General features: G+C 39.4%; 1 protein-coding gene across 1 annotated transcript in view; it reads left to right on the top strand.

Annotated features, from left to right (window-relative positions):
- Positions 1 to 18,449, top strand: part of SLC49A4 (solute carrier family 49 member 4) — a 109,804-nt gene extending 91,355 nt beyond the window's left edge. The window contains exons 8-9 of the mRNA XM_061609105.1: positions 6,351 to 6,533; positions 7,343 to 18,449. Coding sequence (XP_061465089.1) covers positions 6,351 to 6,533; positions 7,343 to 7,458 — 299 coding nt within the window. The 3' untranslated portion in view covers positions 7,459 to 18,449. The remainder of the gene's footprint in view (positions 1 to 6,350; positions 6,534 to 7,342) is intronic.
- The last annotated feature ends 4,806 nt before the right edge of the window (positions 18,450 to 23,255 follow it).

Below are 23,255 nucleotides of genomic sequence, written 5' to 3'. Positions count from 1 at the left end.
GGACCTGTGCACTGCACAATCTTGTCTTCCACTCTTCTGTCCAGTTGCTCCTTTCTGCTTCACATGTTCCAGATTCAGCAAAAATGAAGTGCCCATGACATGACCAAAGCAGGGCTGATTGTTGCTAGGGAGACTAGAGCAGCTTATTTTCATCAGGTGAAGATGAAATGCCTATATTTGGTGGGTGGAGTGTAAATATCAAATTATAGAATCATTGAAAAGTAGAATTGGAAGGGGCCTAGGAGGCCATAGAGCCCAACCCCCTGTTCAATGCAGGAATCCAACTTAAAGCATACTTGACAGGTGGCTGTCCAACTGCCTCTTGAATGCCTGCAGTGTTGGAGAGCTCACCCACCTCCCTAGGTAATTTGTTCCATTGTTGTACCACTCTTAACAGTTAGGAACTTTTTCCTGATGTTCAGTTGAAATCTGGCTTCCTGTAACTTGAGCCCATTTTCCTGTGTCCATCACTCTGGGACAACTGAGAAGAGATCCTGCCCCTCCTCTGTGTGGCAACCTTTCAAGTACTTGAAGAATGCTATCATATCTCCCTTCAGTCTTCTCAAGGCAAAATATGCTCTGTTCTTTCAGTCTCTCCTCATAGGGCTTTGTTTCCAGTCCCCTTGTTGCCCTCCTCTGAACCTGTTCCAATTTGTCTGCATCCTTCTTAAAGTATGGTGTCCAGAACTGCACACAGTACTCAAGATGAGGCCTAACCAGTGCCAAGTAGAGGGGAACTAGTCCTTCACATGATTTGGAAACTATGCTTCTGTTAATGCAGCCTAATATAGCATTTGCCTTTTTTTGCAGCCACATTGTGTTGTTGGCTCATATTCAGCTTGTGATCAACTACAATCCCAAGATCCCTCTCACATGTAGTATTGCTGAGCCAAGTATCCCCCACTTTATAACTGTGCATTTGGTTTCTTTTTCCTAGGTATAGAACTTTGCACTTATCCCTGCTAAATTTCATTCTGCTGTTTTCAGCCCAATGCTCCAGCCTATCAAGGTCCCTTTGAATTTTGTTTCTGTCTTCCAAGGCATTAGCTGTCCCTCCCAATTTTGTATCATCTGCAAATTTGATAAGCATTCCCTGCACCTCTTCATCCAAGTCATTAACAAAAATGTTGAAGAGCACTGGATCCAGGACCGAGCCCTGCAGTACCCCACTCGTTACCTCCCCCCAGTTTGAGAAGGAACCATTGATAAGCATTCTTTGAGTACGATTCTGTAGCCAACTGTGGATCCAGCTGATAGTTGTTCCATCCAGTCCACATTTAGCTAGCTTGCTAATCGGAATATCATGGGGCACTTTGTCAAAACCTTTGCTGAAATCGAGATATGCATTCCCACAGTACCAGGGTGGTTACCCAATCAAAAAATGAAATAAGATTAGTCTGGCAGGATTTGTTCTTGATATATCCATGTTGGCTTCTAGCAATTACTGCATTGTTTTCAAGGTGCTTACAGACTGACCACTTTTTAATCTGCTCCTGAATTTTCCTAAGGGTTGATGTCAGGCTGACTGGTCTATAGTTCCCAGGTTCCTCCTTTTTGAAGACAGAGATAACATTAGCGCTTCTCCAGTCATCTGGCACTTTACCCATCCTCCACGACAGACAGTGGTTCTGAGAGTTCTTCAGCCAGTTCCTTCAATATTCTGGGATGCAGTTCATCGGGCCCTGAAGATACGAATTTGTTCAAAATGATTAGGTATTTCTTGAGTATTTGTCTATCAATTTCAAGCTGCAATCCTGCCCCTTCAGTTTGTACTTCACATTTGCCAGGGGGGTCAAAGACCCTCTTTTGGGAGAAGCCTGAGCCAAAGTAGGAATTGAGCACTTCTGCCTTTTGTTTGTCATCTGTTATGATTTGCCATCTTCAATGAGTAGCTGTATCACCATTTCTTTTCTCTGAGTTCAAGTTCATCCTGTTTGTTTCCCATACTCTGGGCATTAGTATACAGACATCGAAGACCATGTGATTTATGGTCTGGCTTCCTTCCTGCATTTTTATGAATGTAAAATGTAGACTACTGGACCCCATTAGTGGCGTTCCCTCAGTTCCTCTTACTGTGCAGAAGCCTTCATCAGTCATTACTTCCAAGTTTACCTCTCTCTCCCCCACAAGATTCAGTTTAAAGCCCTCCTGATGAAGTTCTCCACACTGTGGCCAAACACATTCTTCCCAGTCCTTGTGAGGTGCAATGCATTACTTGCCAGCAGTCCATCTTCCAGGAAGTATAGCTCATGGTCCGAGAATCCAAATCTCTCGCATTGGCACCACCTTCGTAACCAGTCTTTTACCTGGAGTATTTTTCTTTCCTTTTCTACTCCTCTTCTAAGTACTGGGAGATGGATGAGAAAACAGAAAAATATCCTTTATTGAACACATTTTTCATATGGTCCTTTATTGAGTTAATTTAGAAATCAAGTGTAGAGCTAACACACCCTTTTACATTAGCCCCCAAAAGCAGCTATCCTGAAAAATGAGCTAGGCTGCTGGGTGGCAGAGGAGGAACTGAGAATTTCATTTCTATGCTGGGTGCAGAGGAGGGACAAAGCTCTCCATCCGTGATCCGCCGGCCCACTTACTCCTGTGCATTGAATTCTGGTCATCTACAGCTACCAAGCTACTTCTTAAATACAAAAATTATATCCACATTGCTTAATATTGTATCTATTATTTAAATGAAATTAAGTATTTACAATTTAAAAAAATCAAAATCCAATTAATTTTTTTAAAAATTGTTTTTATTTATTTAAATGTTTTTAGTCTGTCTAGCATACTTACATTTCAGAGGAAGCCTTTAGCAGACACCAAAATATGTCATTAATCTCAGTAGCAGTTCATAATATTTTCCCGAAGATAGTAAAGTCAGTCTGTGGGCCTATGCAGCTGTAACCGTCTCCGGCCTTAATTATGGTTTAAAGGCACTGAGGGGGCTGCAGGATCACGGTCCTTCTCACTTAAATCCCTCCTTTTTTATTTTCCCAAACCCTTTGCCAGCATTAACTATGATTAAGATTTATATCAATACCAATCTGGACTGTGGTTAATGCTGTTACGGTTTATTGCTTATTTCGATTTGAATTGTGGGGAGAGGACAGGGGGAGGTAGCACATAGTCATGCATTCCTCTACCTTAACCCTAATAAAAGTAGTAGGAGTGTTACATCTGAACTGGTCGTTGGTGTCTGTACTTCTTTGTTTCTTTTGTTGAAGTGCTTTGTCTGAATTGGCTATAGTGTGGAAATCTCAGCGAGAACTCACTTGGGAGCAGTTTCAGACAAAAGGTTTTCCACACTAAAACAAGGTGATAAAGTGTGTGATGGCTTATTTTCCCCTACCCTAGAAATATATTTATGAATCAACACTCAAGTCCTTTCCTCCAAAACAGTTTTTAGTTTTATTTCAACGGAAGGATCTTTCTTTCCATCCTCTGGCCCCGGTGAGGGCCCATTAGGACAGGTACATAATAATTGTTTGTTTCCAAGACCAGAATATTTGTGAGAAGTCAAAAGGATCTTGCTTTTCTTTTCATTTCCCACCCACCCCCTACAACAAATATCTAGACCTCAATGAAACAACAAAGTTTAGTTCTAACTGTGATCAAACCCAGAGTCTAAACCTGCACCTTGAAGAAGGCGGCAGGTGTACTCCCATCTGGCTTTCAAATGCAGTGGATTGAGGCAATTTCCAGGACAGCTGATTTTTCCGCTTGCCTCAAAATCTAAACGCTCTCCTCTTTGCTTTATGCTATGGCCACAGTCTGCCATATAATTAAGCTTGATTAGTCATTCTGATACCCATGCATACTCAGCTCTGTAGTGGATCCTGTTTATTACCTTCTGAGTCCTCTTCCAGGCTCGGCCGCTTATTCCATACTAAACCAGCAGTCACTTTCTAGATGGAAGCAATTACAGAAAGTTAGAGGCCATGTGTGTCTTGTTCTCAACTATCTACTTGACCAAGCACTTCCTAAAGAACATTTTGCAGCTATAAATTCCCTATTTTGTTTGTTTGGGATACTGGCTTTAAAAGGTCAGGCCAGCTGTCCCAGTCAAGCCAGAAGCAATTCAGTATTGTATAGCATCAACTGTATTGGATACCAAGACGTATGAACCTGGTAAATCATTAGAGTTTGTTTTTCCTGCAGTGTGGAAGCCAGAATTAATTCTGACCTTTAGAGTTAAGAGCGGGAGAGGTTAATGTACACCTCATTCCCAGTTTGGCACAGTAATTGGCTGTTAGTAGAACAATGGCTTCTATTTGTTTTGGGGTTAAATACACATAGAGGCTTACCTGTGAGAAATAAGGCACACTTTAAAAAATTTGCTGCACCTTAAGGAACTTAAGTTTAAGCTTAAGTTCAGTAAAAATATAATGCAACCTTTTTTGGGGGGGAGTTTAACACAGACATGCTTTTAAAGGGATAAAATAATTAAATTATATCCATTTAACAAGATCTGCTCCTTGTTTTCTGTTTTCCAATTAAGTGGCAGGTGAGTGATTGAGGTGATTTCAGTAGGTGAGGAAATGAGGAATAGCCATTGTTTCTAACATTATATTAAGCCCAGAGGTGCAGCTGAAAAATTGGTCCAGGATCCAGGGGGACAGTCTATTGTTGCTCCATCGCCACCCAGGCCTTGTGATTAGATGCTTCGCTTTGTGCTGCATGTTAGCTGTCTCTCACTGGAGCTGGATTGCTGGTGCAGTTGTAGTGGAGGTTCCCAAACTGCATCCTACTTGCCATACATGATGCTGTCACAGGCAGGGCCTGTGAGAAAAATATTAAATAGGATTCCTCCAGTTAAGTTACTAGAAGCTTCAATTGTGTGAAAACAAAAGCCAAATTTTGTGTTGGAGTACAAGCCAGTGCTCAAAAGGTAAGGAAGAAACTGTTGCTACAGATACTAAGAAGCTTGAAATTAAGGCTCCTTTGTTTTCACCTGCATGGGCATGAGAGATGGGGATTTCTCATCTGTTCCATTCACTTGTCACTCCATGAAGTGTCATCTGCATACTTTTGTATGCAGGGATACATTTGTAGGTACAATAGATTTGCAGCATGCCTGGATATGTCAGAGCAACTGTGACAATATGCACATAGATGTCTCTGTCGGTGCACATGTGTGTGTGTGCGTGTGCATTCAGGTGCATACATGGGCACACATACAGATGCATCTTCAATATGATGTACTCGCTTAGTTAAAATTGTAAGTTCTCCACTCCTGAAAGTAAACATATGCAACTCATAGGATGACATGCACTTTATTATGTAAAGAGAAATTTAAAAGACAGTCTTATGATCAGGTACTAAAGGCCAATTCAGACAATCAGTCTCCATGCAGTTGAGCCTCCAACTGTGGATACATTTGTGTGAACAATGTAATGGGTGACCTGGGACTGCCTGGGATGGGGCAGAAATTCCATTCAGTTTGCATTTAAAGCCAAATCTATCAAATTTGCACTTTCTGAAACAGTATGAGAACTTTAAATAAATTTTAAATAAATAAATAAACTCTTATCTGAATTTTGCAATGCAGTTCTCTAACCACAAATGCATATATTAGGGGCAAGTGTGCATAAAAATGAATATATTAATGAAAATAACATACAAAAATGCATAATATTAGGAGCAATTGCTTGCAAAAATGTGTACATTGGTCAAAACCGCATGCAAAAATGTGCTTATTAGGAGAAATAACTAAAATGCTGAAGAATTTTTATTTTTTTAAAGTCGCAAATTGCTGTAGAAATGTGGAGAACTGAATCAGATTGGAAAAACGAGAAACTGAGGGGACCAAAACTGACAGATCCTTCTATCTCCTGGTCTCCTGGCAGAGATTGCCACTAGCAACATAATTTTGTTCAGTTATTACATTCATAGTAATAGCTGTGATTCTGTATAGAGGCACAGACTAGGCTTACAGTGGCATAATACATTTTTAAAATAATTTAATCTGAGGATGACCCAAACAAGAATTCTTATGAACTCAACCCTGGAGAGAACATGATATGATGCATATTTAAGGTTTTTAATATCTGAACTGACGGTAAGGTACTGATGGCCACTTTATGTAAGTATATTAGTAGAGTTATGGTATAAAACACCTTTGAAATGGCTAGTGATTTTAAAATCCTTGGCACTGTTTGTTGTTTTTCCTTGGCACTGGGTTTCCTTTGGTAGACATTTTTATGCTGTTTGAAATGTTATGCTTGTGTTTTGTTCGTATATTCTGTGGTTTTAACTTTTATTGTAAATCTCTCAGTTAACTTTTTGTTGGGTACGGAGTCTCTAAATGTTACATGTGAATAATCAAGTGTGATTTTCAAAATTTATTGCAGCCACATTGTATGCTTCTTGCATCTTGCTTGGTGTCTTCTTGAACAGCAGCGTACCGATTTTCTTTGAACTTTTCGTGGAAACGGTCTATCCTGTTCCCGAAGGAATTACCTGTGGCGTGGTCACCTTCCTAAGCAACATGTTCATGGGAATCCTTTTATTTTTTCTTACTTTCTACCATGACGGTAAGGACTATTTAGATGCTCTCAGAGTGTCAGTTTGTTAGGAGAATGTATTTTATCCGGGAGCTCTATTTTTGGCTTCACCAGGAAGAGGAACTGCACACGGATCTTCCACTGATGTTAGTAGTGTATATAAATCCCCTAGCACTTGTGAAAGAACAGGCCTCCCTAACTGTTTGTATTTATATGTCTGCCAATCAAAGATTGAAATCCTCACATAGAATCGCTCCTTTTGAAGTCAGTGCAGTGGGATGCCTTTGAGATAAATACCGTGGTGAGTTTTTTCACAGTGAACAGTATGACCATTAATAACATATGTAGCTAGGCAAGCTAAAACAATGATAAAACTAATCCAGTCGCATGCTTCAGGCTCTAATCCGATTGCCTGTGGGGGTGAGAAACAGCATGTAGCCCTTTCTTCTTTCAAACCTTGTCTTTAACCATATTCACAATGCACATAGTGGGCAAAAGAGGGCGTATTTTCCTCCTACCCTGTTGCCTGTCCCAATTTTGTTTTCAGACGTCAAGCAGGGGTGCTGGCCTGTTAGAGCACCCCTTCTCACAACAGCCCTATTTTCAATGAGGACCACTTCTGTCTGTGAAAGAGAATGCAGATTTTTAAAAAGAGGGTTAGGTTTTGCCTAAAGAAAGCCTTGAAGCTAAAATGTTTGCTTTGTTTTTCCAAAGTGATTGCCTTAACCTAAATTGCGACTGGCTTTGAGAATTGAAGCTTTGTTATGGTGAAGGAGGACATGCTACAAAAATATCCAAGACTAATCTCTCTCTCTTTTATCCCCACCACTACCCCCCAGAGTTCTCTTGGTTTAACTGGTGCCTCCCAGGCTCCTGTCTGCTCAGTCTTCTGCTCATTGTGTGCTTCAGGGAATCCTATGATCGACTTTATCTCGACGTCATCGTCTCCGTTTGATAGCACAAAGCAAAAGGAGGCCAGGGGAGGATGGAAGTTAGTACCCTGCTTGGCCTCTTTCCTTGGAAATTGCAAAGACCAAAGGTCGCAGCTGGAAACTACAGAGTTTTAACATGGACATTTTAATTGAACTTACAAAGAGGTTTTTAAAGTACTCTTCTTAATTTCATATTTTATTATCTAGAAAATTATGAGTGTTGTACTTGAATGGGAATTAGATTATTTTTTTAAAAGCACACACTCAAAAGAATGTGTGTTAGGGAGAAGCTATAGTTTATGAACTGTGAGATTTTTATTTAATAAGCTATTTATCTGGTGTACAGATTTTGTGCCAACTCAAGCCACTTACAAGATAGATACGATACCAGTATCTAATTTAGGGTTTAAGGGAGGAACATCTATCCATTGCATAAAATATTTTCGGCATCCTAAATAGTCTTATAAGAATTCTGATAATCCAATATTTTTTTTTTGCTTTTTAACAACATTCTATTCCTCATGGTTACATGAAAAGACTAGCGCTACTGCGATGATAAAAGATTTTCAAAGTAGTTATCAGGGTTGAACAAGTTGTTAGTGCGAGTCATCTAATTTCTATCCAAAATGAGAATAGTAGATAGGAATTTCGCTTCTAAGGCATAGGATTTTGAAATAATTATGGCTAAATATTTAAAATCCATTTAAATGTCTTAGGATGCCCCTTGTACACTACATTTATTTTCTAATGAAATCATGTATCTCATGTTTTTAACCACTTCCCTTCTCAACACATTGAAGGGTCTCGTGTCACTTGGTGCTATGTATTCAGTTTATGTTTAAATAATTAATTGCCTTAGTATAGGAGGTGACATCTGTCATCAAGTAGGGGTAACTCCTAGTCTGTACTGCTGGTTTCATGTGTCTATACTGAACTTTTCTTTTCAACTCTGGTTAATACCACCTTTTCTGGGAATTTCTTGTTTAATTTCTGCCACCCAAATAGCACAAGTCCTCCTCTCAAAGCCTTATAAATCTGATTAAATGTAGCTTACAGCTTTTCTGTTATAGGTCATGCCAGTTTTCCAGTTATTTTCCAATTCAAAGAGTGCCTATCATGCGTGTTTTTTTTATAAACAGTTGTTTACTGGTGGTACTTTCAATACTCTTAGTGGCAGAATTAAAAGGCAAATCAAGTGGAAAGATTATAGGTTGGATCCAGATGCTGCCTTCCACAGAAAGCTTTTGATCCAGCGGACAGATCCCACAGGTTGAGGGGAGGGGGGAGGGTCATTTGCCAATTTCTCTTCTTCCACTGCAGACCCCTGTGCCACCTCCCACATTGTTCCAGGTGGTCACTGAACCCTATGGAGCATTGAGGAATGTATGGCTGGAGGCGACAGAAGGGGGGAAATCACAAAAATCACACACACACACCCCTTGGCAGGAGCAAAGTCTGGATCCAGCTCAGAGTCTTTAGCCTCTGATCTTTAGTATAACATGTGGTAAGTGCAATGCCATGTATTCTTCATTTGATTTTGTTTTAAAAAGCTGACCTATCTTCTCCCATTGGTTTTACAAAGTCTCACAAGCTCATGCTTCGTAACAAATCTGATGCAAGTGGTGTTTTGCCACATATTGGTGGTTTCATTCATTTGAAAGGGGGAATTGTCAACCTGTGTTTACTAAATTGTGGCCTGCATGATTTTCTTTTAACACAAATATTTCAAATCACTTTAATTAGCATTCCTACAGCTCTGCTTAATATTGACTGAGTTTTAATCCTGAGTTTGTTCTCTTCCATTGGTTGGTTAGTCTGTGTCTGTGCACATGTGTAACATTTCTTTGCACATACAAATCTTACTGGTGTTATTTCTCTTGTTGCAAATTTCTACTATATCACATATACATAATTTCTAATGATACAGTAGTGCCACTGTCCATTAGAAAAGAAATATCTTCAAGAAATGAAGTAGTTTACATAACAGTTGGGCCATTAAATAGAGTTTGGCTTTTTTAAGGGAGGGGCTTATAACAAAGCCAACTTGCTCAAGGGCATGTTTGGATGCTGCCAACTAATATTCTGCTTCAGTGAAAACTCTGAATTTGGAAGTGCTTCAATCGTTCAAGGAATTTTATTCTGCCACTCTTGATTCATTTGGCCACTAATTCAGAAAACTTACTTTCTGTTTGGCCAGTCAGTCATTTTATTCTGTAGATCAGGTGTGGGGAACCATTGGCCCTCCAGATGTTGCTGAACTACAACTCCCATCAGCCCCAGCAGGAATGGCCAGTTGTCAGGGATGATGGGAATTCTAGTTGAGCAACATCTGGTGGGGCAAAGGTTCCCCACACCTGTTGTAGATAATCTAAATATTCCGATTTGCATTTAGGAGCTTATATAAAATTATTGGTATCATTTTATAGAGTCAACTTTTTGTGGTTGTTGCTGGTGCCATTTTATATACTGCATAATAGGATGTGACACTTTGAGGAAATGATCCTTGACAGTTCATGAAATATGAAAAATGTTTCCCTTGGAAGTACTTTTCAACAAAAATGTAGACATTTTCATTTGTGATGTAAAACAGTTCTGATTTTCCCTCACTTCAGAGGCAAGCTCTTCTGTATTTTTAAACAGGTTGCCTAGTAGCTCTTGCCATATCATCCTTTCCTTGGCTACAACATGCACAAGAAGGTACAAGTCCTCCCATTTAACACCCTTTTGGTAGCCAGTAGGGAACAGTCAAGCTTTTGTCTGATAGCAATGCCAGGTAGTACATCCTGGTCCCAACTGTGTCAAGGCTAGGGATGGGATCTGCTTGATGGTGCCTGTTCAATTGCATTCCATCAAACTGGCAGGTAGTTCCATTTCAGGATATTTTCCCACTATCCTTTGCTTTTACCATTCTGATTTTGTTAACAATATTTTCCTTTCAAAATGGAAAGTGGCTTTCCCTCTGCCAAGTGCCTGCCTCACTCACTCAATCCCCTCCTTCTCCTCCCCCCCCAAAATGGTATTGGATCCCCCCCCATTCCCTTTGAGAAAGCAAGAGATAGTTTTAATGAAAAGCAGACACAGGCTTGTTAGTTTCAAGTCAGCAAAGCAAAGAGACAGCCTGGTCAGTTTCATATTAGCAAAGCAAAGTTCCATTTTTTTTAAGGGTGTCAGGGAAACTGGCAGCATTCAGGATTGTCTGAAAACGTAGCAAACATGTGGACTATAGGGAAGTTCAGTGCTCATCTCTAGTCAAAGCTGAATCTTCTTTTCTACTAATCAAGAGTTAACCTCAGGGCTGTGGAGTCGGTAAGCCAAACCTTCGACTCTGACTCCTCTATTTTTCTACTGTCCGACTCCGACTCTGACTCCTTCATAAATGGCAAATGTATATTAACTAGTAATAACAAATTTACTGTAGTAAAATGGTAGCACATGGCATTTCATCACCACCACGTGAATCATCAGGCTAGATTGATAGAACATAAAATATATTTATTTGATTAAAATTTCTGAACAAGAAAACTTTCCTAAATTCCTATGAAAGTGAATGCAACAAACTATGCATTTCATAATTTTAAAAAAAGGTTTTTTAACAGAAACATAGGATATACCTTAAAACTAAAGAATATATAAAATTATGACTAACAGAACACAATGCATAAGCTGTCCTCTTACAAACTTTTTATAATTACATTACCAAATGCTTTCCTATAATTTCTTTAATAAACATATGTACTACAGAATTAGGTCTAATAGACCACAAAATTATTTATTTGAGCAAAGAATCTGAACAAAAAAATGCTGTCAGATGAAAACATACAAGACACTGTTATGCACTTAATATTTTTAATAAATCTATGAAGAATTTGTCCTTAGAAAAAGAATCGCCTCAATCAGATCCTCCTTCATGGATGCCCTCAGATCCGATCTAATTATTCTAAGAGCAGAGAACAACCTCTCAACACTAACTTGGGTCAGTGGCAAAGCAGTAACCACCAGGGCAACATCTCTGACAATTTCAGGATATAAGGGAATGGCTTCTTGCACTGTTAGTTTTGATGAACGATCAAATTTTTCTACTTCTTTTAGTGCAAGTGAGAAATTTTGCTGAAATTTACTCAGTTTGTTCTGCATGGGTTCGGAGGAATCCTTTTCTATGCGGCAACGCTTTGCACGCTGCTTGTGATCCAAATATTTTTCAAAATCAAATTCATCCTCATTTGATGAGGTTGAAGACATGGCAACACTAACTTCTTCCTCCTCCTGACATTTCTCTAACCCAGTCATCCTAACTGCTACCTCACACAGAGCATCTTTCCCTTTAGTCAGCTGTTCATCATCCAGCAGAATCCGGTGCATTGGGTCTACATAAACAGCTGCCAAAAGAATCTTGTTCTGTAATAATAGTGCCTCTCTTCGTTTCATTGAAGCAGCAATGCCATCTGCAATTAACCCTCCTCTTTGGGACAGGCGAAACATCAGGCTCTTCCACTCCTTCAAGAAAATGCCTGGAGTTAAGTCCTCAGCTTGTAATTTTTTAGTCACTGTAAATGGGTGATGAAGCAACTCTTCCAATTGTGTCACCTGTGTCCACTGACCTTCGCTTAGCGTCACTTGAGGGTTGGCCATGTCCACAAGAAAGGGTTTCAGGTCAAGCAAGCGCTGAATCATTAAGTAGGTACTGCCCCAGCGTGTGGCTTGATCTATAATTGCCCCTTTTCCAGTGCATCTCTTCAAAATGGAATCAACTTTAGGTGTTCTGGCAGCAATAACTAATTTCCTCACCTTGCCAATCAGAGCAGCAGCATGTCCTTCTTTCAGACTGTGTCGTATTGCCACTGCTGTGTGTGCACAACACAGCGCATGGGATGAATTCGGGACAGTTTTGAGGCAGCTTCAACAAGATCATCTGAAGGATCATCATTTTGTCGTTCTGTAGCAACTTCAGTTTGTTCCTTAGTTGCAGGAGCATGCTCTTCAAACATTCCTATATCTCTGAAGTGTTCTTCCTAGCTGTTGATCACCTTCATTATCTGCATTCATTAGTTTAATTGTACTTAGCATGTTTGAAGCATTGTCAGTTACAATACAAAGAAGTTGTTCTTTTTTAAGTTCATAATCTTGCAGAACCTTTTCCACTAAGACCTGGAGAAACTCGCTGGTGTGATGAGCTTCTGTGTCTCTTACTGCCAGTGTCTTGGTAACTATTTCATTCTTGTCACAAACAAATCGGACATTGATGGCAAAATAGTTCACTCTGTGGCATGTGCAGGCATCCATTTTAAGACATACAAAGTGCCCCTGAGAGTTTTTTTTAAGTTCTTCCTTTTGGTTAAGGGCTTCTTCAATCACAATTTTTCTAATACTATCTCAAGTTTGTGGGCCATTTCTCCATTCAGACCTATAAAAGCTGGTCGTGAAAATAATGATAAAGGCACACCATCCTTTGCAACAAGTTCTATATGTTTTTTGAATGTATTTGCCGTCATTGTTACAGTAACTTTGTCACCGACAAAATATCTTGTAACTGATGTCTGAGAAGTTTTCTGATCCTTTGCTTGGCTGAAAGTGCTGGGCATTAGTTCCTGGCTTTTGCTGTTATCTTTCTCATTCACAACTTTGAATACTTCTGGATGAAAGCACTGTAAATGTCTTTTTAAATTGGAAGCTCTCATAGGAGCATGTTTATCGCTGCCTGAATATGCACTGATCTTGGCATCACACCATTTGTCTTCATCTGGGTCTTTTGTCATACACTGACACACAAAATGTTTTCCATCCTGAGTTATGGTGAAATGCTCAAATACAGCTGACTTCATGAGAAGCTTCTTTGACATTGTGAATTTATATTTTTAAAAATCTGTCAATCAAAATTACAAATATTTTTCCTGAAAAATAAAAAAGTATAAAATATAGGTATAAAATGATATATTTACCCAAAGCCCATGAAAGCCCAACAGCCTCAACTCATTCCTCTGGCTATGCCTTTGCACACCAGTTATCCTGAAAAATAACCCCAAAACCCAAAGCCCCAAAATGACAACCTTCCTATGACAACCTTCCCAAAATGGCTGCCTCACAGAAGGTCTGCCAAAATGGCCACAAGGCAAAGAAAGGCCCAGTCACATGGCCCCAAACTACCACCCATGCTCCAGCACTAACTGTAGGCCCCCAATGATTCCAGCCCTCCAGACCCTTAACAAGCCACCCAGGAGGCCTCAAATGAAGCAGGCCTGCCAGGCCTACCAGAGACGTTCTCTGCCCCGACTCCAAACTTTGCAATGCCAGCCCTCCTCCAGGCCCTTAACAGGCCAGCCAGACTGCATGGGAGGCTGCTAAGTGAAGCAGGCCTGCCAGGCCTAGCAGAGACTCTCTCTACCCAGACTCCAAACCTTGCAGGCCCCTTGCCTCAACCGCTTCAAGCCTGTCTCTCACGCTCCAGTGCTGAGAAGCTGACCCACCAGGTCCTCTCTCTCCCACCTTGTGTGCCACCGAAACAGATAACCAGCCAAGGACCAAAGCGCATAACGTGGCCTAGCAACCTGTTCCGTCTAAGGCCTAAAGCACCTAATGTGGCCTAGCTGCCTGCTCCGTCGTCGCATCAGGCCAGAAAGAGGCAGAGGGGAGGTGGAGCAGGGCTTAAATAGCCACCCTGCTCCACCCCCTATGTGACAGGCATGCGTGGCCATGCCACGCCCAAAAGGGGAGGGGTGTTGAAGCCATGCCAGGTCTTACCCAGCATGACTGCAAAGGCCCACCATTGCCAGAGCTCTGGTCTGACAATGGTGGGAATTGTTATAATATTATAAGTTTTTATTTTGAAGCCGGAGTCAGTACATTTCCAGCGACTCTACCCAAAATTGCTTCCGACTCCGACTCCACGCCTCTGACTCCACAGCCCTGGTTAACCTTATTGGGCTTCAGCTATATGCATCTGAAGTACTTTCATAAGAAGCAGAAAAAGGTTTATGACACCCACACCCCTCCTAGCAGTTATGCTGTTTGTGTGGCATCAGCTAAAATTAGTCCATAGAATCAGATTAAACATTCTCATTGATTAATCTTTTTGGGATCTCCCCATTAGCATTCTTTGTAATCTTCAAGACAACTACAATTTCAGACTGCAGACTAACTGCAATTTCCTGGGGTTATAAGCTTGGGCCTGTCATCTTTGGATTTTGTGTTCTCTCATCTTATGTACATGAGTTACAAAGTCATTTCAGATAACACAGATGTAACTTTATTATCACTGTCCAGGACAAGGCAGATCTATTGTTCATCTTTTATGTAGTGCAGACCTGTTTCTTTTCAGACAACTTGGTCAGCTGCTCTCATATCACAAAGAATATTAAGGCATACTGCCATAACCTGAAGAGCTGCTAGATCCCTGCGAGTGCTAAACATTTAGACTTTATAAAGATTGAACGCATAATCCAAAATGAGCCACCGCATGGGTGTTTACTAGAAAGGGAAGTAGATATAGGCTTTATGTGGAATTAATTAAAATAAAGGTTATATGTTACCCAATGGCTCAAGACAGCCTGTAAAGGTTCTGATAGCATCAATTTTGATTTGGTCATTAATCCTTATAATTATATTGGATAATATTGTTGACATCTCAAGCTTTTAAAGCAACAAAATGGTTTGGGGAAAGCTTTTTGTATGTGATGAGTTTGCTTTTTACTCATCAGTTATTTCTCAACATTAAAATGAAAATGTCATGGTTGGTCTGGTGTGTACGGTAATAGTATAGGAGTGAGTGTATGTAGACTATCATGTAGAAACCAAAGTGAAGTTCTTTCATGCAAGTCCTATTGAAATGAATAGGAACGGCACAAGAGCACCTAATCTTGTGTTACTCCCCTTCTTTTCAATGTGATTTACAGCAGAAATTTCCAGTGAAATGTTCTCTGGTGAGTGAAGTTCCATTGTCGTGTTACACAGTTACTTGGTCCCATTGAAATGAGTAGGAAACCTGCCATTGTGTTGAATGAGACAGGAGTAGTGTTTTTACATCGATTCTCAAGAAGTCTAAATATAGAAATGATAAAAGATGTCTAAATATAGATGATCTAAATGTAGATCAGTATCTTATCAGTTAAAAAAAGCAGAACACTGATTGCAGTTCTGACTACATTCCATATTTTTACATCAGTTCCACGCTTACTTGGAAATTTGGTAACATTTAAACAAAAGAGACTTAATTTCAAGTAGGATTTATGTGTTTAGCATTTAAGTTAAAAATACGTTCCTCAGAAAGTACACCAAATCTTTTATCACAATCATTTCCAGCTTTTGGGGAAAGAATGCTTTGTCCACCTCTTTCCCCTTTCTCTGGGGAAAGGAATGCCCTCATGCCCAGTGACTAGCATTCTGCCTATCAGTTCAAGCAAAATGAGCATGTGACATTATTTCCATATGTGAGATGGGAAACATTGGTTAGCCTGGCTGCATTGTGCATACAAAAAGAAATAAATTAGGACTCTGACATTTAATCACATAATCAGGTAGATTAATCAGTCAAAATATTTTGATCAAATAAAAAAGTGCTTTGAATAATCAGGCAGTATATTTTTAATACAATATTTATAAATAATGTAGATGGCAAGCGCCATCTTAGAAGAAGTATTCTCTCCTGTGTGAGAATGTGTGAAGTGCCTTTTCTAAGATGAGGTTTGCTGCTACACATGTGCATCACCTAAAAACAAAGTACACATTTTTCTTTAGAACTATAGGGTTGTATCCAAATGCGGCATGAGCTCTTTCCCTTCATCCTGTCTACAGGCCATGGTTACCTCCCAGCCCAGGCAAAGCCTGTGTCGTCTAGGGCTACAGGGGACGAAAAGGAGGTGGTGGGTGGGGAGGAGAGAAAGGTATTGTGTGAGATTGCCTTCTCCTTGTGCAAAGTTGGATGCAACTCACTGTTTTCATATGCAAAATTTATGCAGATTTAATCAAACCTCAATTAATTATGAATATGTTTATATCTCTGACCACCCCAGTAAAAATAAAATTTCCTCCAAACCACTCTACCCCCAAATTCTAGATTTTGCAGTAAGAACAATTCATACATTATTTCAAATACACTTAACTCCAACGTTTCGTTCTGACTGAATTGTGTGTGTTTTTAAAGAAAATCTAGATAATTGAAAAGTGGCATGATCTGGGGTTGGATGGGAAAATGAAGGAAACTGTTATGGCGTGTTAAACTCAATTCATTGTATAGAAATCCTCACTGCCACCCCTGGAAACTCAGGCCAAGATCCTCCTTAGCCCAGGCTTAAAAAGAAAAGTACTCTGTAACAAACAACAAATTCAGCAACTTGAATAAATTTAATACTCTTTCATTTTGCACATTTATTCTGCGATTTTTAGCATTTTGCATGATCTGTCTGTGCTTGGCATGGAGCTGCCAAGGGCCTGCCATCTGACCTCAGGGTACCTTATTTAGCTACCCCTCTGGATTCTGAGATTTTACCCTCCTTTGCCAACACAATTTCAAGCATATCTTCACAACCAGAAAGGCATGGAAGCTTAAAATAAAATAAAAAGCTTTAAAAACTAAATTGTTTTGGCAGTGCCACATCCAGTGGCTTTTTTGTTCTTCAATACAATTACAACATACCAATGGGCTTCCCTTTTATGTTTCTGAACATGTAGCAGATAGTCCTTTTTATACTTTTTTCCCCTCCAGAACCATGAGAACTAGAAACTCAGACTTTCAGGACATCAAACCCCTCTACAGATCTCTTTCATCACCTCCCACCTTTTTAGTACCTGTTAGGGTTGGGAAAAACTGAAGGGAGTATGAAAAGAGGAAGGCCAAACGAGACAGATTGATTCCAGAAAGGAAGCCACAGACCTGAACTTACAAGATCTGAACAGGGTGGTTTATAACAGATGCTATTGGAGGTCACTGAGTCATAGGGTCGCCATAAAATCGACTTGCAGGCACATAACAACAAGAAGAGCAGTTTGCATTCTGTGTTTGTATCTGCAGTCTTCCGAATATGGAAGAATTGATGCAAGTGTCAGGATTTACAATGTGAGCTGGAGAACTTCATGGTTATCGCCAACTCAACATTCTTTTTTAAGTTTCATTTTTTTCTTCATTTTAATATACAGCTCCATGTTCTTAATTAACATACTCCACTAAATAATGAGAAACGTTTTGGTAAACTAGGTCATACAGGTGTATTCCTATGGTGAAATGTCAACAATTACATATAATCCCTGAAAAATATTTTGATCTGCTCTTGGGTTGGCTCTGCTTTGCTTAAGGTTAATGATACACCTTCATTCAGTGACTTAGCATTTAGTTCAACTCATTTTTCTAGCCACTGTTCTCTCGGTTTTGCACTTTTCTTTGAATTCAACTCTCTTTATATACAAGCAATTGTCCACCTGTCAAAATTCTGCATGTTCTGCAATGTGCAGTATCCCTAACTTATGTTTCAGAGAAAGATGTTTTATATGTTAGAACACTTGGATTTTTAATTGAATCTCAGGATTTGTTTTAACGAGGGTTGATGATCTGAATATGTAGAAAAACCCATTTTCATTTGTTGGTATGAATTTTCGTAAATCTAGCCTGAAAGTGTAAAACTAAAAGGACAAAATTTAATTAGGGCTTGAAGGCATTTTGCTTTTTGTAATTTTGTAGAGAAAAAATATTTTTATTTTTAGGGCAAGTTCTACTTTTGTATGTAATATGCTGGCATGGGGCACAATCTATCAGAAACATATCCTATGTTTGTCCCATTGAAATGAATTTAGAGGTGTGATCCTTCCGTACCATTCATTTTTTCTTTTGAACTTAAGTAGGACAGGTTTCTCATGGATTGTGTCTGTGATGTCTTTTATTTTTTAATAAAAATTATTTAAAACCATTGTGCCCCTAGAAATGTAAATGTCACCTTTCACTTTGGAGTTCTCTTGAAACTGGAATCTTGCTGTAAATGGTTCATGTTTACTTGTGTGTAATACTTGATACACATTAAAAAGGTTAATTGTAGCTTGTGAATCATCTTTTGTGGCTGGACACAAAATAATATCCTAGAATGGTGGTAATATTCAGTGAGATTATTGCTGCTGGCTTTCTTGCGGGGGATTCCAACATAGCTTTTTGTCATAAGCCTGTTGGCAAGAGATGGAAGCTTAGAAAGCTTCCGGGTGGATTATCTTCTAGGTGACCATGCAAATGGCAACTGCCAGAACAATTTGACATTCCATTTTGTGATGAAGAACCAAAAACCCCAAACTTGTTGGGAGAATCCATGACAAAGTTCCATGAAATGATCTTGCTTTCACACCAGTGCTTCTGTGATTTGTAACACAGAAGTTTCAATATTTGCTACCAATTCTTTTCTCTCATTCACAATACTTACAATATTTTTACATATTACAAACCGGCCCCAGAAGAGTGTCCCAAGTAGGGCTGATGGGAAAAATCAAAGTCAGGACACGATGGCAACGAGGGAGGAGGGTTGACTATGAACACAACCTGATTTTGATCTCATCGATAGAGCTGAAATTACTGCCATTTAGTGCAGTGATATTTCCATCTTTAACTTACCTACTGAGTGTATTCTGCCTAATATTTTTCTTTGTTTCATATCAAATGATATCATCAAGGGCTGGTTTTGTGGCATGCTGTGTATTTTGTAAACCAAAAATCTAATGGTATCATTCTTGACCTATTCAGCAAAGATTCAGGAATTGGACATGACGCAAGTAAACTTTTTTGTCCATTGTTTCTGACAAAACTCAAGAGGTAATAATTTTTGTATGGGGTTCGAATTCCCACATAGCCATGAAGGTCTGGGCCAGTCACTGCCTCTCAGCCTCATGAAAACCCTATTCATAGGGTCGCCGTAAGTCGGAATCGACTTGAGGGGCAGTACATTTACATTTAGGAAAGTACACTTAAAGGCATATATTAGGGGAAATGTTTGGTGTTCCAAGAGGGGCTGTCATCTTGGTCCTAAGAGATGGCTACAATGAATAATTAATCCGATTATACTTTTTATTACACTTTCTGTATTTGGTTCAATGGAACAGAGAATTTTCAAGTTGTATAGCATTTGTTTGAAGGCAGAAAAACTTCTTAACAAGGAAACATTGTTATGTAGTTGAGAAACAAAACATATTTGAAATAATAGGCTGCTCTTTGATGGAATGTAAAGCTTGTAAAAGCACCTGTCTGCTCTGCAATTGTAGTTTTAATATTTCCTTTTTAAAATTAGTTTTACCTGTTGTATTTATGTATTCTCCTCAGAGTGGTTGTTTTAACGTGGAAAAATATGACTGTAATTCTATAAAATGGAGTCCATTCAGGTGGTCCATGGCATGTCAGTGGATTTGTGGCTGGAGACAGGACATGGCACATTCATCACATAGCACATTATAATTGCTACAGCAGGCAGAAAAATCTTTTAAGTCCACTAAGATCTTCAGTAATTTTCAAGTGGTCAATGGTGGGCAAAGTTTGGGGACCACTGCTATGAAAAAAAATGCCAAGTATGATAAGTCACTTGCGGCAAAGGAAATACATCAAATTGATATCTGAGTTTTCATCTAACTCTGTGATTCTATTATTTTGAACATTTAGGCTGGGATCACTTTAATTGTGGCCTGGTAACTTCAGGTCCTCATCCTTAATTGGGCTTGTTATGGATGAAAATAATACATCTCTTAATATTTTGTGTGTTGGAACTCACTTTCTGTAGCTCATATTCTCAACAGCCAAGCTGATGGAAGCTGCAGGAAAATGTTGCTTGTGCAGCACTAAAGCTTCTGATACTTCTGCTCCCTACAATTTTTGTTGGGGAAGACAGCAAAAGAAAGGAAGGACAAATGAGTTTCTTTCCCAGAGATGTTGCAGTGAAGAAATTAGCACTACATTGCAGACCAATTAGCAAAGGATTCAAAGTGGATATGATAATAGTGCAAAGATATGCTTTGATTCTGAACAAATACATTTAGAAACTTTATATAAGCTGTTAAGATATCCAGGGAAGAAAGCTCTATCCAGTTCACACCAAATTTGTTTTTACTGATCTGATGCCTCTCAGTTACTTTCTAATGGGCCAAATTTAAAAAAAACAAAATTCCGAGAGGCACACTTGTGAACATGAAAACTCTCACAATTATAGCCTATGATTGACTAGGAATGAGGCATTATGCATGCAGGTGTAGCTGGTTTCAGGTTATTAGAAATCCAATCTATTTTTTATGATATTATGGCGCAATTTTCAGTACAAGACCATGATATAAATTTTCAGTTGCATCAGAACATAAACTACAACTATCCCTGACTCTTGTCACTTTCCATGGTCTTTAGCTTGATTAATAAAAGGGATGAGAGCTATAACATTTTTCCAATAAGAATCTATGATCATCCCGCAATCAAAATGGGCCCATTTTATAGTGATATGTAACAATGATAAAAGACGTTATTTCAGGACCACTGGGACTAGTCTTTCAACCTATAAATGTTGATCATGTGACTGTGGTTCTGAGAGCAAGTAAATAACGTTTTTTCTCCCCTACCTTTTTTTTCCCATTAAGAGCAGTGCCCTTGGAAATTCAAGTCTTTTGACTTCCTGCAAAAGCTGAAATGAAAAATCCAAACAATCAAATTCAGGATGTCTGTGTCAGGACCCCTCCTGTCAGGATCCCACCTCAGGCGCCACCTGCTAGGATCCCACGTGTGGTCACTGCCTTGTCACGGTCCCACCTCAGGGGCCTGGTCTTTAAATGGTTCTCACCGGCTCTAGCAAAAATCTCTCAAGATCCCACTGCTAGGCAGCACCACCAGTCACTCCCTGTAATTCAATATTGCCTTGAGACTGTGCCTTCGTCTCCTCCTGGCCTATTGATACTTTGTGTCTGGGTGCACTTGCAGGCCACAACCCCTCCTGTATCTTTGTGCCTATAAAGAATACAGCCCTGGGTTGCTCTGGATACCTGATGATGTTACACTCTCTCTTCACCGCTGCCACCATTGATACTGTTTCCCAACCTTGGTATATGCCCTGCCCACCCTTCTGGTCTGTGTAAACCCAGGCAAGGACCAGGCGTTAGGTAAACCAAGAAATATTTATTTATATACACAGGAATAACAAATTACTTAAAGCTATCGTTAACAAGCGTATGGTTTCATCAGATGCATTTCTCTTTATGTTTCTAGTCAATAACCTGCCTCACTACCAGCCTTATCCAATCCAACCCACAAAACCAACTCCAACCTCCCTCAGAATTTCCACCAACAGAACTCTCAACAGCTCTCTCATCCTCTCATTTATACCTTCAGACACTCAAACTCTCAGCCAATCATAATACAACATTCTCCAGCCTTCCAGCCCATGTACTCCCCCCTCTCACTCAGTCTACTCACCATATATACTCTAATAAACCCGCACTTACCATATTTACAGTATTATAAACACAGGGGCATCACAGTCTGCCTTAAGCCAAAGGTTCAGGCGCACAATATGTGTAAGGTTCCTTTAATATTTATTTAACAAGATTTATATACTGCTTGATTGTAATAAAATCGCAAAGCAATTTACAAAATATAAAACAAAACAAAAATATTTTAAGCAGATTCCGGAAGGAGTACAGTGAGGTCCATTTTTATTGTCCCCTGCCTTTAGAGTGGGACAGAAAATATAAAATGGGTAAAGGAAAAGCCAACAAATCTATCTGGTTTCGAGTACGGTCTATTGATAATTCTAGATGTCAAGAAATTCTGGTGGTCAAATTTTACTTTTATATTCATTTGTTTGTATTTGAGATAAGTTGATCTAGTTGCTAACAGTACAATCCTCTGCATGTTTCATCAGAAGTAAACCTGACTGAGTTCATTGGGGCTCACTCTCAATTAAGTGTGCATAACTTGTTAGCTGTTGTGTTGCAGTGGCAAATTATATTTTTGTCGAGCATAGATAAAAAATTGATGCAGCCAGTAAATGTTGGCTAATTAATTAAAACATTGCCTTAAACTTAGACAAACATTTTGATCATACAGAATTAAAAGTATCATATAGAATTAAAAGAAATATATTATTATTATTAAACCCCAAAGAGGCTTCAAAACATAAGTTTCATTTTGGCCTCCGATGTTTCTCAATTTCATTTTAAGAGTAGAGATATAGGTGTTTAGAAACAGTTTGTTTTCAGTGAGCAGAGTCAATGCCTGCAATTAATTTCATTTTAATTCTCTTGTTGAATATTTAAGGTTTACAACTAGGGGAGCGATAACTAAATCTGAGACAATAGACAAGTAACCATGCTCCCTTTGGAACGGTGGGATATAAATTCAATAAAACCGCAAATAAGCATTGTTGTCCTTTGCATGTGCATTCTCTTGCAGAAGCAGATCTGCTTCCTCTATTGAGGCTAGTATTACAAAGCTGTTTCTTCACTTTAAATGAATGGGGGCTGTTTTTGAAGGTGGGAGTACTCATTGGCACTACTATACTTAAGCAGTCACTGGAGCTGGTGGGCATTTCCATTCAAGATGCCTAATTGAAAATAATGGTCCAGTTTACAACCTCATTGTGGGCCCTTAAATTGAATTTGCTGTACAGTGTTATGTTCAAGCTACAGTGTTGGGCTTGCACGGGGAAGGTGCTCAGCTGTGAAGTTCAATGGATTCTTTAGCAAGTCACTCACTCCCAGGGCTAAGCTATCTTGGTGGAAGACAAGGACCAGTTAGAAATCTCCCCCAACCTCCAGCATGGTTTGCCCTGCTCTGTCCCTCTTTCACTGTTGTGGTTTGCAAGCAGGCAGCATTCCTGAAGCTTGGTTTCCAACA

This window comes from Rhineura floridana, chromosome 2 (genome assembly GCF_030035675.1).
Source record: "Rhineura floridana isolate rRhiFlo1 chromosome 2, rRhiFlo1.hap2, whole genome shotgun sequence".
Taxonomy (NCBI): Eukaryota; Metazoa; Chordata; class Lepidosauria; order Squamata; family Rhineuridae; genus Rhineura; species Rhineura floridana.
The sequence above is the reverse complement of the archived record's forward strand: the minus strand, read 5'-3'. Positions and strand labels throughout refer to the sequence as shown.